Consider the following 15027-nt stretch of genomic DNA (forward strand, 5'->3'; position numbering starts at 1 on the left):
AAGTTGCAAGTACGTTACAGTATCCTCCATAGGTATCACCATCCATTGAGGGTCCTTGAAAATCCACTTATTCCCTTGTAATTCCCAAACACCATTATAGGATACAAAAACGTAGACAATAGAACCTGTGTTGGAAAAAAAAACATTGAAATTGTCAAGAAAACTGTCATTTTTTCAGAAATTCATGAGAAAAGAACATTATCGAGCTATCATCGAACTTTATCGAGTTAGCATCGAGCCCATAATCGAGTTAGTATTGAGCTAACATATCATAAACCAAACATAAAATCTAACCAAAACCTTCATCGAACCCTATCGAGCTCCTATCGAGCACATATCGAGAAAACAACTACACTAAATATTCTAGGGTCCAATCGAACCCTTATCGAGTTGCCATTGAGCACAATCGAGCAACAAAACCTAAACCTATCGAGCTATAATCGAGCTCATAAAAAAATTGAAACAGTTTTAAACAGAACAATAAAATATGTAAATAACTCTGAAACACATTGTTCCTATATTATATAAAACAATAACAAGTAAATTTGGGAAAATAATTAAACAAATTATAACATATATTTACATAACCATAACAAACATATTAAAAACAAATAAAATTAAAAAAAAAAATTAAATGAAACAACAAAAAATACCTTGGGTTTATCCAGTAAACTAACATTCTTCTTCAATTTTTTTTCTGTTAGCCTTGCACTTTACTCGACTAGAGCCTCCAATCGTTAGTTTCTTTGACAATGGAACATATTTTCTCTTCAACTGTTTCCCGATAAAATCAGCACTCACATGCATGTAGGCCTTCTTCAACTCATCTGAACCACCAACATCACCATCGTTCGCATTAGGAGGGGAAGAATCCGATGAATACTTCAAAACAACTTTGCCTTTAGACAACGGAGAAGGATTACTCTTCAATGCTTCCCCCTTTGACTTGGCGGACTCTTGATTCTTGGCTTCCTTCGAGTCACCTGAGCCATAAAACGCACCACCCTTCCCAGCAGGAGATGCAGACCTCGAAATAGTGACAACCATTGTTTCAATAATCAATGGCAAACAATTTTGAAATAAAAAAAAAAAAAAAACCCACTTAGGTTTATTGATGAAGAGTATGAAAAATGAAAAAACGGAAGATGAAGAGATGAGAGAGAAAGAAAATCAAATATAACAAAAAAAATAAAAGAGAAAAGGAAAGGAAAGGAGAAAAACCTCCGTTGATTATTTTTTGATTATTTTAATATAAATTTGTTTTAAAATTACTTTAAAATAATAAGGGATGAATACCATAAATTTAGTATAAAAAACCGCATAAAAGTAGGTAGCCCTATATTTCAAATTCTTTTGCTTTGTAATCAAGATACATATTTTTTTATCCTTACAAAACATGCCAAAGGCCTTTCGATGTAATGAGCAGGACCAGGCCAGCGCATTAACGGCAAATAAATGCAAAGAAAACAGGCTAAAAGACAAACTTTATTAACGATAAAAAATAAGATGAGTAATGAAAGAGAGAGAGAGATTTCCAAATCCATATACCTTTATTTGTTTCCCACTAGACTAAAGCCTTCTGAAAATCTCATAAAAAATTGTTAAAAAACCTTGAAATTTTTTTGGACGGAAAGCTTGTTACTGTTACACACTTAATTGGCCTATAAATGTCGTTAGGAAAAGAAAAGCGAATGCCCATAAAGAAAGGAGAAGATAATAATATTCCCTTCCCTCAAATAATACTAAAGCACTGAAAAGCAAGTCATGAACAATCATGCAAGCTATTTTTTACTTATTTAAAAAATTAAATTAAATTATATGTATACATATATATTAGATAGATTAAAGGCTTTAATAATTGTTGAAATCCTAATCAATGCAAGCATACTAGTCACTACTCTCTTAAACTTCATCAAGCTTAATTCATAAACCCACCTCCAATTATACATGGCTTCCAACCAAACAACGTCATCACCATCTTCTTCAGCTCCTCCTATGAGGAAATTTGATGTGTTCCTTAGCTTTAGAGGCGAGGATACTCGCAGAGGCTTTACTGGTCATTTGTATGCTGCTTTGACTCAAAGACATATTTACACATTTATGGATAATGAAGAGCTTCAGAAGGGAAAAACTATTGCACCAGAACTTCTCAAGGCCATTGAAGAATCATTGATTGCAGTTGTCATTATATCAACAAACTATGCCTCTTCAACATGGTGTTTAGATGAGCTTTTGAAGATTTCTGAGTGTCATAATAAGAAATTGAACAATGGACAGACACAGACAGTTTTTCCTATATTCTATCAAGTGGATCCATCAGAGGTCAGAAAGCAAACTGGAGTTTTTGGAGAAGCCTTTGTCAAACATGAGCAACACCATGTAGGGAAGGTGAAAATGTGGAGAGATGCCTTAACTCAAGTAGCCAATATCGCTGGATGGGATTTGAGACTCAGGTAATAATAATTTAGTCTTACCTATTTAAATTCTTTTGATCGCATCACAAGCAGATAGTGTCATTCATTAGTTAGAGTCAAAAGTATACTCAAGAAGCTTGCAAACAGTCTTCTGTGGTGATATTTCACTTTCTGTCATGTTGGTGTCACTTGAATGTTTAGTTTTGAGAAGAAACAAAATCAAAGACACATACTAGCACAATAGATATGACAATCCCTCATTTCAAGGCTCATACAATTGTTGACAATATTTATGCTTTTTTCCTTCGTTTGTCTTCTTTTCAGGCCTGAGCATGAAGTTATTAATGAGATAGTTGAAAAGATTTTAAGTATATTAAAACGCACATCAACAAGTGTTAACAACAGGAACTTAATTGGAATGGATTCTAGAATTGACAAAATGATTTCATACTTGGAATTAGGGAGATCAAATGATGTTCTCACATTAGGAATATGGGGGATGGGCGGTATTGGAAAGACTACTCTTGCACAGGAAATAATGAGTAAGATCAAAGGCCATTTTGAAAGTAGTTGCTTTGTTAGAAATGTTAGGGAGGAATCTGAAAAGCATAATGGTCTGTATCAATTACAAAAAGATTTATATAATTGCTTGTTGGGATATAGTTGTGATGATTTTAGTAGTGTGGGAGATAGATTGCGCTATAAGAAAGTGCTTATCATTCTAGATGATGTTGATCAACTAAAACAAATAGAAACCTTGGTGAGAAACTGTGATGAGCAGCATGAATGGTTTGGTCCAGGGAGCAGAATCATTGTAACAACTAGAAATGCACACTTGTTAAAGAGATTTGGAGAGAATAACATCTATGAAGTTGATAAGTTAGATGAAGAAGAAGCTCTTCAACTCTTTTCTAGGAAAGCCTTTCGTATGGACCACCCTACAGATGGTTATAAAGACAAGACCAACGAGGTTGTGAAATATGCCAATGGTCTTCCTTTGGCTCTTGAAGTGTTGGGTTCTTTCTTGTATGGGAGAAATATAGATGCGTGGTCAAGCACGTTGGAGAGACTAAAGCAGCATCCTAACGAAGACATTGTTGGTCCACTTCAAGTAAGTTTTGATGGTTTAAAACGTACAGAGAAGGCAATGTTTCTGGACATCGCATGTTTCTTTAAGGGAGAGGGAAAATGTCGTTTGATAAAGATACTTGGAACTTGTGACTATTCTCCCCTCATCGATATAGAGGTCCTGGTTGAAAAATCTTTGGTAACTGTTGTAGGAGATAAATTGTGGATGCATGATTTGCTACAGGAGTTGGGTTGGGATATTGTTCGTCAAGAATCTCCTCAACAGCCTGGAAACCGCAGCAGGTTGTGGCTTCAACAAGATATTTTTAATGTATTTGGAGAGAAAAAGGTATGTATAATGAGCATATACCATATTTTACACTTCTCGTTATATTTTTAGTTTATGTTTTTCCTCATTTATGACCAAGTATTTATACGCTTGATGTATTATAGGGAACACAAGCTGTGGAAGGCATATTTTTATGCATGCCTAAAACAGATCAAGTGTTGTACTTGAATTCTGATCCTTTCTCCAAGATGTGTTATATGAGATTGTTGAAGATGTGTAATGTGAACTTTTCTGGATGTATTATTGGCTCTTTTCCTAAGGAGTTACGGCTTCTGGAATGGCATGGATATCCTTTAAAATCTTTGCCATCAAGTTTCCAACCTCATAAACTTGTTGAACTCAACTTGTCTAACAGTTGTATTGAAAAGATATCATGGAGGGAGAACGTGGTAAGAATTATTTGTCATTGCAATCATGCAATATAAGAAACAAGTCAATTTTCTTGGTTATCTTTGCTGAGTTTTTCTGTCTCTTAATGAATAGGTATCAGAAAGCTTAATGTTGATCAATCTTAGCAATTGCACGTACTTGACCAAGACCCCAAACTTCAATACAACCCCAAATCTTGAAAGATTAATTCTTAGAGGTTGTAAAAGGCTATCAGTGATTCACCCATCCATTGGAGTTCTCGAGAGACTTGTTTTACTGAATTTGAAAGATTGTGAATCTCTTAAGATACTCGTCAAGGAGATGAGCTTGGGATCTCTTAAAACTTTAATTCTTTCAGGATGTTCAAAGCTCAACAAGTTTCCAGAGATTGTGGGAAACATGAAGGAGTTAACCCAACTTTATTTGGATGGGACTGCTATAATTGAGCTGCTAGATTCCATCAAGTCCTTGAGTGGTCTTACTTTGTTGAATCTAAAAGATTGTAAAAACCTTCGTAGTCTTCCAAATATCATTTGTAGTTTGACTGCTCTTACAACTCTTAACATCTCAGGCTGCTCATGTCTTGATTACTTCCCAGAGGACCTTGGAAATTTGGAATGTTTGGAAGAACTTGATGCAAGTGAAACTGCCATAAGAGAAGTACCTTCCTCAGTTACACAGTTGAAGAACCTCAAGCAGTTATCTTTCCGCGGATGCAGTGGCATGCCTCATAAGTCATGCCTATTGTTCTTTTGTAGTTGTTTGTTTGCGACAGAAGGCTTTGAATCCGTCAGCTTGATGTTGCCTAACTCTTTCTTGGGTCTACTCTCTTTGAAATCATTAGATTTAAGTAAATGCAACCTACAAGAAGCAGCTATACCTGATGATTTTTGGCATATGAGCTCACTGGAGCAGCTTGATTTGAGTGAGAACAACTTTCGGAGCTTACCAAATACCATGTTTGAACTTTCTGAGCTGAGGGAACTTAGCTTGAATGGTTGTAACAAGCTTCAGTCACTGCCAATAATTCCCTTGAGTGTCAAATATGTGAATGCTCGTGATTGTGCTGAGCTGACAGATGAAAGTATAATTTGGACAACACCTAAGGGATTTTGTTTTATAGATTGTCAAAAATCTAATGTGGGTACAGAACGCAAAGAATACAAGTTTCCAGTATCAATGGAACATTTTTACCCCCTACTTCATGCATCATGTGAGGTATCTATCTCTCTCAAACACACCATACATTATACATAAATTTACATCTTTTTTTTCCTTAGATGATTTTTATTTTATTTCATAGGATGATATTTATCGAGGAAAAGCATTTGGATTTGTTTCTTCGCGTACTACAATTCCTGATTGGTGCAGCTACTCAAGTACTGGCTCTTCTGTTACAGTTCAACTACCTCCAGATTTGGATCATAACAATACATGGATGGGACTTTATATATATATTATTTACGAAGTGCAGAAACAGGAAAATACTGATACAAGAATACAATATATATGTCATTTTACCACAGATGAAGATCGATTGGAAATTTCCCTTGGTAATTTTGATGTCAAAGAACACAATAGTGTAGGTTCACGTGGAGTTTGCAAGTATTTACCACGAGAATCGTTTGCTGGGCTCTTGGATAAAGCAAGTCGAGTTGAAGCTTCAATATACTTGAATAGTCCCTACGTTAGTGTGAAAATGTGTGGGGCGCATATAATTTATAAGCAAAATGTGGCAAAGTTTGTTAGAGACTTGTATCCAGTTCCTAATAATGTCCAAAATTATGTCACCCATTGTCAAGAAATAGTAGATGATGTAACGAAAACTACCCCTGTGTGTGAGGTGAAATCTATGACAAGGGAACGAACAATGATTGACATGATTCAATCTGCTATTAAGCAAGAACTTAAAGGAAGTACTTTGGGGGAGCCATCAAATGAAGCAGAACAAGAATTGACTTCACCAAATCGGTTCTTGCTTCACGTTCATGATTCAACAAAATCATTTGGAGAAGAAGGCCGCAAAAGTATCTCCACCACGGCACTGAGAATGAAGCTTCAATCATTGCTTTCAAAACTTTTTCAGGTAAATAAATCACTATCACTATCTCTGCCTTTGTTTTTTTTTTTTTTTTTTTAAAATACTTTTGGAAGTATTTGGGTAAAAAAAATAAAAAAGTCCTTTTCTAATTTAAAAGAGCTCTTTTTAAATAAGAATAATTTTTGCAATTCTTAATTTACTCTCAAATGCGTGAAAAGTAGAAGTTGTCTCTCTGTCCTCTTACTCCTTTGTGTGCTTGCATTATACAGAAAAGCAATGCAGGTAACTTTGATTTCGGATGCATTTTTCCTCTCAAAGCTATTTTGCCTTGGTTTGCCTATCAATGTGTGGGACGCCAAATATTTTGTTGTCTTTCTCCAAACTTATTGGAGGACAAGAAATGGTTAGGATTTGCTCTCTATGTCATGTTTCGTAGCCGCCCACCTTTTTCGATTAACAATTTGGACTCAGAATCTTCTGCTTCCCTTGTTGCTCATTTACATATCGAACCAAGTGGCATGCTACACACAGCCCGATTTTCTCTCGGAAAAGACTGTTTGGTTGGCTCAGAACATCGTCTTGTTGTATTCAATGTACCGCGTGTCCATTTTCCACAAATGTTGAATCAGTGTGGGTATATTAGTGCTTTGTTTGCAACTTCCATCTCAGATCATTTGGAGATTGAAATCTGTGGGATTCGTAAAGTATACGAGAATGACATGGAAGATTTTATCCAAACAATAATTGAGTGCACCATAGAGAGTCCAGAGATACACCATGAGCATTATTGTAAAACATTTGCAAAGATGGAGAAGAAGATTTTTGATGAAGCTGATATTCCTAGTGAAGAAAAGGCCTTTGATTTGGGTTATATTTGTTCCACTTTACCAAGGTTAAATCCTTACAGAAACTTTTTTTTCTTCCACAATATATACATATATGTTTTATTCTGAAGTAGATTTTCATGTGGAATTTTGTAGGGAGGGCAAAGTTTTGCATCGACAAGTACAAGAAGTGGATAATATTTCAACTATCAGTAGTAGTCAATCACAGTTACCAACTGAGAATGAGAATGACATTATTAATCAATATTTTTTTCGAAAATATTATCAGGTCTTTCTTACTCCTTGTTTCTCTTTCATCTTCTTTCTCTCTCTCTCTCTCATAGGATGTAATATATATGTATATAATGCAGAGCTTTGACCAAATGTTGAGGTATAATGCTTGCTTTCCTCCAAGTGAAATTCCAAAGTTGTTCAGCCATCAAAACAATGATCACTCAATTGAAATCCAACTACCCAAAGAGAGCAATTGGGTTGGAGTTGCATTGTGGGCATATTTCTCAGTTGAAGAGTCTTTAATTGGCAAGGTTAATGAGAATCAAGAGGCAGATAATTCCCACTTCCTTAATTGTTATTTGGAAACTAATGAAGGCTTTCTAGAACCTCTTCACTCTTACCAAACCACAAATGAAGAAATGAAGTGGGTACCTCGTCTAGGAGGATTCATTTGGTTATCTTATATACCACGTGGATCATTGTCAGATCTGCTTATCAGCTTCATTGAAGCTTCATTTGTAAGCGAAAACTCTGACTTGTTGGTGAAGAAGTGTGGAATCCGTCTGGTGTATGATCAACAAGAATTTGAGCAAATGATACTCCATTCCCTGGATTGTGATCTAATGCAAGAAAGTCTTGTAGACAACAACTCTGTTTTAGACGTAAGCTCCAATCAAGTCACCTCAACAGGCTCAAATTCAGAACCTAGTTACATTCTTCTAAACATAGAGGCTCAGACTCCAGTCATGGAAAGTAATTCAATAGAAGAGTGGATAAAAGAGTTGGAGAGTTTTCTTAACAAGTACTTAAATCTTTCTCTGATAATAATGCTAAGTATTGCAGGGCATTCAATTTCATACGTACCGAGCTTTAATCCTTACTTTGGATTTAACTTTTGTTTCCCTCGAAACAAAGTTTTAGATTGGTTCAATTATCAGACTGATAAGCCCAAACTGAGATTCCAAATACCACAAAATCTATATGATGATGAAAACTGGAGAGGATTTGTGATATGCGCCGCATTTACTGTTCATGAGCATCCTGCTGCTGCTGTACTTGATTCAGAATCTGAAAAGGATGTCCATCTTATGTGTGATTTCAACTTGGGCCAAAACATATGTCTAAAGCCTGCTCCCATTATCCGCACCAAAAAAGAAATTTTCAAGTGGTTAATTCTTCGTGGCTTCATTTGGTTAGCCTATATCCCCCACAGTGCATTTACAGAATCTTTGAATGAAGTAAGCTATGTCGAGGCTAAAATGCATAGCTTCGATAGCCCCGGCTTGGTGGTTGAGAGGTGTGGTATGCGTCTTCTGTACCAACATGATGTGAAAGAGTTTAAACAAGAAATTGTCAAGTGTGTGACTTCCTTCTTTGATGATTTAGGCCCCATATTCCTATTTTTGAGTGATAAAAAAACGAAGAAATCTCCTGATTTTGACAGCATTGTTCCTTGGAACCAAAGAACTGATATTGAGCTATTAGTAATAGTAAGACACTTTAATTTTTAGTATTTAAAGTACCTCTTTTTTTAGTCTCTCATCAGCCTAAATGTTTTATATTTTTTTGCAGGACTTTCATCGAAATACCATATTTAACTCATGTTTCACTTCAACTGAAATTCTTGAGTGGTTCAGGAATTATAAAATAGGCCCTTCAGTCAAACTTGAGCTGCCTACTACTCTGTTATTCGATGACAATTGGATAGGATTAGCATTATGTGCGTACTTTTCAGATCTTGATCCTCAGCAACCAAATGCCTGCATGGACAATTTGAATACAGGAGAATTTTCTCACCATCTTATTTGTCACTTGCAAACTGAGACAGTCAACCTGGAACATCCACATGTCTACCAAACAACCAACGAAGAATTCAGATATTTAGACCACGAAGGCCGATTCATTTGGCTTTCTTACATACCAAGAGAGTGGTTTTCGGATGAGCAGCTAAATGATTGCAGTGTCATAGAGGCTTCCTTTGTGAGTGACAGTACAAGAAGATTGCATGTGGAAAAGTGTGGCCTTCGCCTTTTATTTCAGCATGATGAAGATGAGTTTAAGAAAACAATTGCTCACTGTATGAAGTCATCGTCACAAAATGAGGATCTTGTTTGCTCACTGCCTCGCAGTGGTTGTGAGGCAGGTCCTAGCAAAGGCAGCTGCAGCACTACTAAGGTGGATCCTCACCCAGAAAGATCAGAAAGACTTAATCCTACAACCGTTAAAGGTAAGGAGAAACTCATTTTCGAATAAAACTTCAGCCAATTGTAGGTGATGTCACAGATCTCTAGTTCTTGATCAACCTCGGGTTGTCATTCCGTTTTGTATGTCTTCTCTCTCTCTTCCTTGTTTGATAAAAATGTATTGTTTTTAACATTCTTGGTTAAGAAGTAGATACCCCTGAGATTATCTACAATTGGCTGGATGAGGTCAAGTTATTTTGTATCTGATCTTTTTGTAAGGATATGGCTTGTATTTTCTTTCATTACATTACAAGACAAAATTTATTAAGTGTTTAACTGTAATTACATACTTTCCGTATCTTTTGACGGTTCTTGAACAAGAACTGTAGAGATGCTTTAGACTTTGTCTAGTGGGAAACAAATAAAGGTATATATGATCGAGATACTGCTTCAATTTCATTTTTTTATACTAATACATTTATTTTTATGCTTTATCAATATAACTAATAAGATATATAATAGACACCCACATAAAACATTTCAAATATAAAAATAACATAAATTTCCTGCACATGATTAAAAAGATATAATCTTTATTAAGGATAAAAAAAAAAGAGATAAACGAGTGAGATTTCCAAATGCTAAACGTACCCATCTATATAACTTTCCTTCTTTACTTTATTGAGAAAGTAGTCCTTTTTAGCTCCAACTTTGAGAAATTAATAATATTTTATCATATAGTGAACATGTTTGCTATTGCTATTGCTAGGTATATCTTAGGTGAGTTTGGTTGCAAAATAAAAATGGAATGGTAATGGTAAGGTAATGGTAATAGGAATGAAATTTTAATTTTTTGTTTAGTAGAGAATTTGGAATCAGCTAAATAAGTATTATTATATTTGGTATAATATGAAATTGAATGGAAATGAAATTTATATTATTTTGACCAAAATATTTTAATCAAATTAAAATATTTTAAAATATTTTTACTTTACTCTTATATATGATTTTTTTAATCAAATTATCATTATTTTAAATATTTCTTTTACCTTTATATATAAATTAAACAAATAAATAATATACATTATACATAAATATAAATATTTTGTAGAAAGAAGTACAATAAAATATTATTAGTACTTAATCAAATCATAAAATCTAATTTATTTTAAATCTTATTAAGATATATATATATTTTTTTTTTTTTGAATAAATTATAAAACTACATTAACTAGAAATATCCTCCAATAAGAGAGACATTAAATCAGAAGGAATATCACTATCTTTAATAACACGGTTAGTTTAGAAACAAGAAGCTCTAGGAAAATAATGAGCAACTTTATTTGCAGAGTTCTTAATAAAATAAACAACATTGCATAAACTTCCTATTATCTGCTTACAATCATTAATCATCAACCCAAAAAAAGAAACTATAATTGTAGAAACCATAACGATAGAATATATATATAGTTTTAATTGATATAGTTATAGAGTAATTATTATTTTATGGGTTGTCATATTGGAGTTTTTTAATTAATGGTTATAAAAGCCAATGTAGATTATTAATATTTAAAAAGCATTACATTGTAGTTTTGTAATAAAATAAAAATTACTGCACATTTAAAAACAAAAACAAAAAAGTAACAACAGTATATTTTTTTTTAAAACAAAGTAACAATAAAACATGATGCATTGAAATTTAAAAAATAAAAAATAATTGATGCACCGAAAAAGACAAAACACAGTTTTACATATTATATTTTAATATAATGTTTTATTGATTAAATAAGTATTACAAAACTGCTTATTTTATTTAAGTGAGGGAATGTTATATTATTTTTAATAATATAATATTAGATTAAATAATGAAACAAAATATGATTTGTCACACCATGTAACATATAATTGAGGGTCACAAAATTGGACACATGTGTGTTCCAAAATGTGACATATTTTGGAGTTACAAAATCAGTTACAAATTTGTAACTCCCAAATATTATCCAATAATGTGTAGATTGTATGTTACATATTTGAGTTTGGATTTCACAAAGCCATTATGAAATATGGCTATTTGAGACATGTTTTTAACTCTCATTAGGTGTATGGAGATTACAAAATCATGTGGGAAAGGGTTTGGGACGTTTTGGAAAAAATTTGAAATTTTATGTGCTAAAAATGGGCTGTGGCTGCGGCCACAAGTGTTCCTGCCCGCAGCCTGGGGAACAGAGGCTCATAGCCGCGACCAGGGATAGCTCTGGCCGCAGCTAGTGAGGCTGACAGCCAAAACCATTTTTTAGTTTTTTCCAATTTGAACAGTTTTAAACATCCTAAGTAACTCCAAAATCTCCATTTTAATTCCATAAACACTGGTAACTACCATGGGGGTTGGTGGAATTTGAAATTCAAAGAGTATCTCAAACTCTATAAATAGGAGCCTAATATTCACTTGTAAAAATATAATTTTCTATCTACAAAGTACTTGGCTGGAAAATACACCATAGATGCTTGATAATTCCAGAGAGCTATTTCCTTGAGAGATCACTTAGTGCTTAGAGAATAAGGGGAAATAAGATTTTGGACAAAGGTCTTGAACCTTGTTCAAGTTGGTGATCCTCATTACTCTACATTTTGGTTGTGTAAGTGTGAGATTTTATATATTGTTCTTCTTATTATTTTGTTCTTCAACCTCTTTTACTTTTTGCTTCTATCTTATATATTTGTTTGTATTGTTATGCTTTGAGTTTTATTATCAATATATCTATCATCCTCTATTTCTATTTACTTGTATTTTTGCAATAAAGTTGTAACGCTATTTTATCTATCATCTTGTCTATTGTAACCTTTTGCTTAGAATTATATTTTGGTTTCTCTATTCCCATTAAATATAATATATTCTCTAACAATCAAAAGTTTTTCTTACCCCTTGTTTGTTTCAATGGAAGGAGAGACAATAAAAATCATGAACCAAGACCTAGTGAGGTTGAATAGGTTTGATAGATCCAATTTCACTAGGTGGCAAGACCAGGTGAAATTCCTTTTGACAACACTCAAGATAGCCTACATCCTTGAGTCATCCTTGGCACCTCCGACAAAGACACTCTCGAGGTAGTGGAGAAAAGAAGAGAGAAGAGAACAACCTTCTTTCTAGGGGTCATATAATTAATGCCCTATCCGATAGACTATGTAATGTCCCAAATTACTTAATAAGGCTTAGGGCCTTTATTAGGGGGCTAGGATGACAAATTATGAAAATTATGAGATTAGGTGATATATATGTGTATCATTTTATGATTATGTGAGTTATATTATAATATGACTTGATATGCATGTTTAAGTGTATTAAATATGCATGTGGGGCCATTTATGATTACTAGGGAAATTTTCGTAATTTGGCTCGTTATGGGTATATTTGGCATATATGTGATATATGTGTGATACCACATTATTATGTAGATATGTTTGGGTTACTCGGCACGAGGTGATCCTAGGGAGCAAGCTAACGGGGAAGTCACAACGGGACCAATACTTGACTCAGGTGAGTCAAGGGGTATTTTGTGTATTTAGTACATTACCGGGATTGATCGGGTAATGAGAAATTATTTGAGGATATTAGAAATAACGATAATTATGAGACATTAATTATGATTAACGGGATAAGTGACAAATGACAAAACTACCCTTGAGGGGCTGTGAGAGGGGAATTTGGTCCTAGGGGCATTTAGGTCATTTTGGTGCCTATTTAGTGACTTAGTCACTTTTCCCTCCAGCAGTAGGAAACCCCAAAAACAGAGCAGCTCTCCCTCATCTTTTTCTCTCTCTTATTAGTCTCACTTTCTCTCTATTCTTGGATTGATTTTTGAGGAAATTAATGGAAAACTTAAGCTTGGATTGAAGGCTTGACATTGGGGCTTGATTAGCTGCAACTAAGAGGATTTAATCCATAGTTGAGGTATGCTTCAATCTCTATTTTGATTGTTTTTTGTTTTGAGTTTTGGGTGTTCTTGAGCTTTTGTAATGCCCCAAATTTCCTTATAAGGTTTATGACATTGATTAGGAGGTCGGGAGGGCCATAATTGATTTATTATGTTATTAAATGATAATATGCATGTTTAGGTGTATTAAATATGCATGTGAACCCATTTTTGAGTAATTGGGTGATTTTCATATTTTGGCCATTTCATGCATATTTGGCATATATGTGATATGTGTGTGGTGCTTTAATATTATTTGGTTATGCCAGGGTTACCCAGTACGAGACGATCCTAGGAGGTAAGCTAGTGGGAAAGTCACAATGGGATTTATTCTTGACTGAGAGTGAGTCAAGGGGTATTTAGAGCATTACTGGGTTATTGGGTGATGGGAATTAATATTTGGTGATAAATTGAGAGTTAGTAAGATCAGGGGGAAATTCAGGAGGTTTTGACTATTTTAACCCCAGGAGTGTTTTCGGGACCTCGAGCGTTAGGATTTTTTGAGGCTACTTAAGTTTGAAGTAACTTTTTAAGAAATAAAAAGAACGTTCTGTACGTTCTCTCTCCCTCTAAGTTCCAAATTTCGTCTCCCGGTCGCATTTTCGAAGGTAACTTGAGTTCTAGGACTCAGATTCAAGCGAGGATCGAGGCATAGCGATTCTAGGGAAGATTAGAAGCTTATTAGCCGGAGGATTTAGTTGGAAACAACTTAATCAGAGGTAATTCAACTTTTAAGTTTTTTTTTTTAAGTTTTAAGCTTGAATTGGACTTTGTGTTTTGATGAGTTTTTGTTAGATTTGAAGCTTGGGTTTTATGGGATTTGGATCATTGGGATGTTTGGGAACTTTGATTTTTGAGTTTGGAGATGTTTTGGATATGTTTTTGGAAGGTTTTAAAAGGTTAAAATCGGGGAAAAATGGCTGGTCCGAGGTTGGGCCGCGGCCCTATTCTTGGGCGTCGCGGCCCAAGCTCGATGAAGCAGGTGACGAGGTTTTGTGTGCTCTGGGGCCCGTGGCACTAGGTGTAGGGCACCGCGACGCTTGGCCATGATGCCCCTGTTTTGGCTGGGGGCCACGGCTCAGTGAGTTGGGGCCGTGGTGCTTGAGGGTATTTATGGCCGAAATGATGTTTTAAGCTTGGGAACTCAAACCTTAAGCCTCGGGATCATTACTACTACCTAGATTAGTGGGGTTTGATGTCTTGGAGGCTAGGTCTTGGTTCCGGGATTGGTTTTAGAACTTGAACTCATTGGATCACCATTTGTGGTTGTGACTAGGTTATCACTAGAGGCTTGGAGTAAGGATCGTGCTTGTGGCTCATTTATTGGTAACCTGTGCTTGGACCAAAGGTAAGAAAACTGCACCCTGTGTATATATGACATGCATGGTTATTCTGGATGCGTGTTGGATGTTTAAATATGACATGCAGGGTTATTATTGAGGCATGTCAAGTGATTAAATGTGATGCATGCGTTGCACGAGAAACATGTGATTAGGGCATGCTATGAATATTGAATATGAGATTGTTCAAAGCTTGAGCCTCTGGTTTATGCATGGTCCTAATTATGCTAGCAA

General features: G+C 34.8%; 1 protein-coding gene across 1 annotated transcript; it reads left to right on the forward strand.

The window, feature by feature from the left end:
- The first annotated feature begins 1868 nt into the window (after positions 1–1868).
- On the forward strand, positions 1869–9941 carry LOC133822445 (uncharacterized). Its single transcript, XM_062254784.1, has 9 exons — positions 1869–2453; positions 2739–3831; positions 3936–4220; positions 4315–5418; positions 5504–6286; positions 6511–7133; positions 7222–7354; positions 7437–8789; positions 8872–9941. Exons 1-9 carry the CDS (start codon positions 1948–1950, stop codon positions 9550–9552), a joined length of 6561 nt encoding a protein of 2186 aa, XP_062110768.1. The 5' UTR covers positions 1869–1947; the 3' UTR covers positions 9553–9941.
- The last annotated feature ends 5086 nt before the right edge of the window (positions 9942–15027 follow it).

Source organism: Humulus lupulus, chromosome 3 (assembly GCF_963169125.1).
Source record: "Humulus lupulus chromosome 3, drHumLupu1.1, whole genome shotgun sequence".
NCBI lineage: Eukaryota > Viridiplantae > Streptophyta > Magnoliopsida > Rosales > Cannabaceae > Humulus > Humulus lupulus.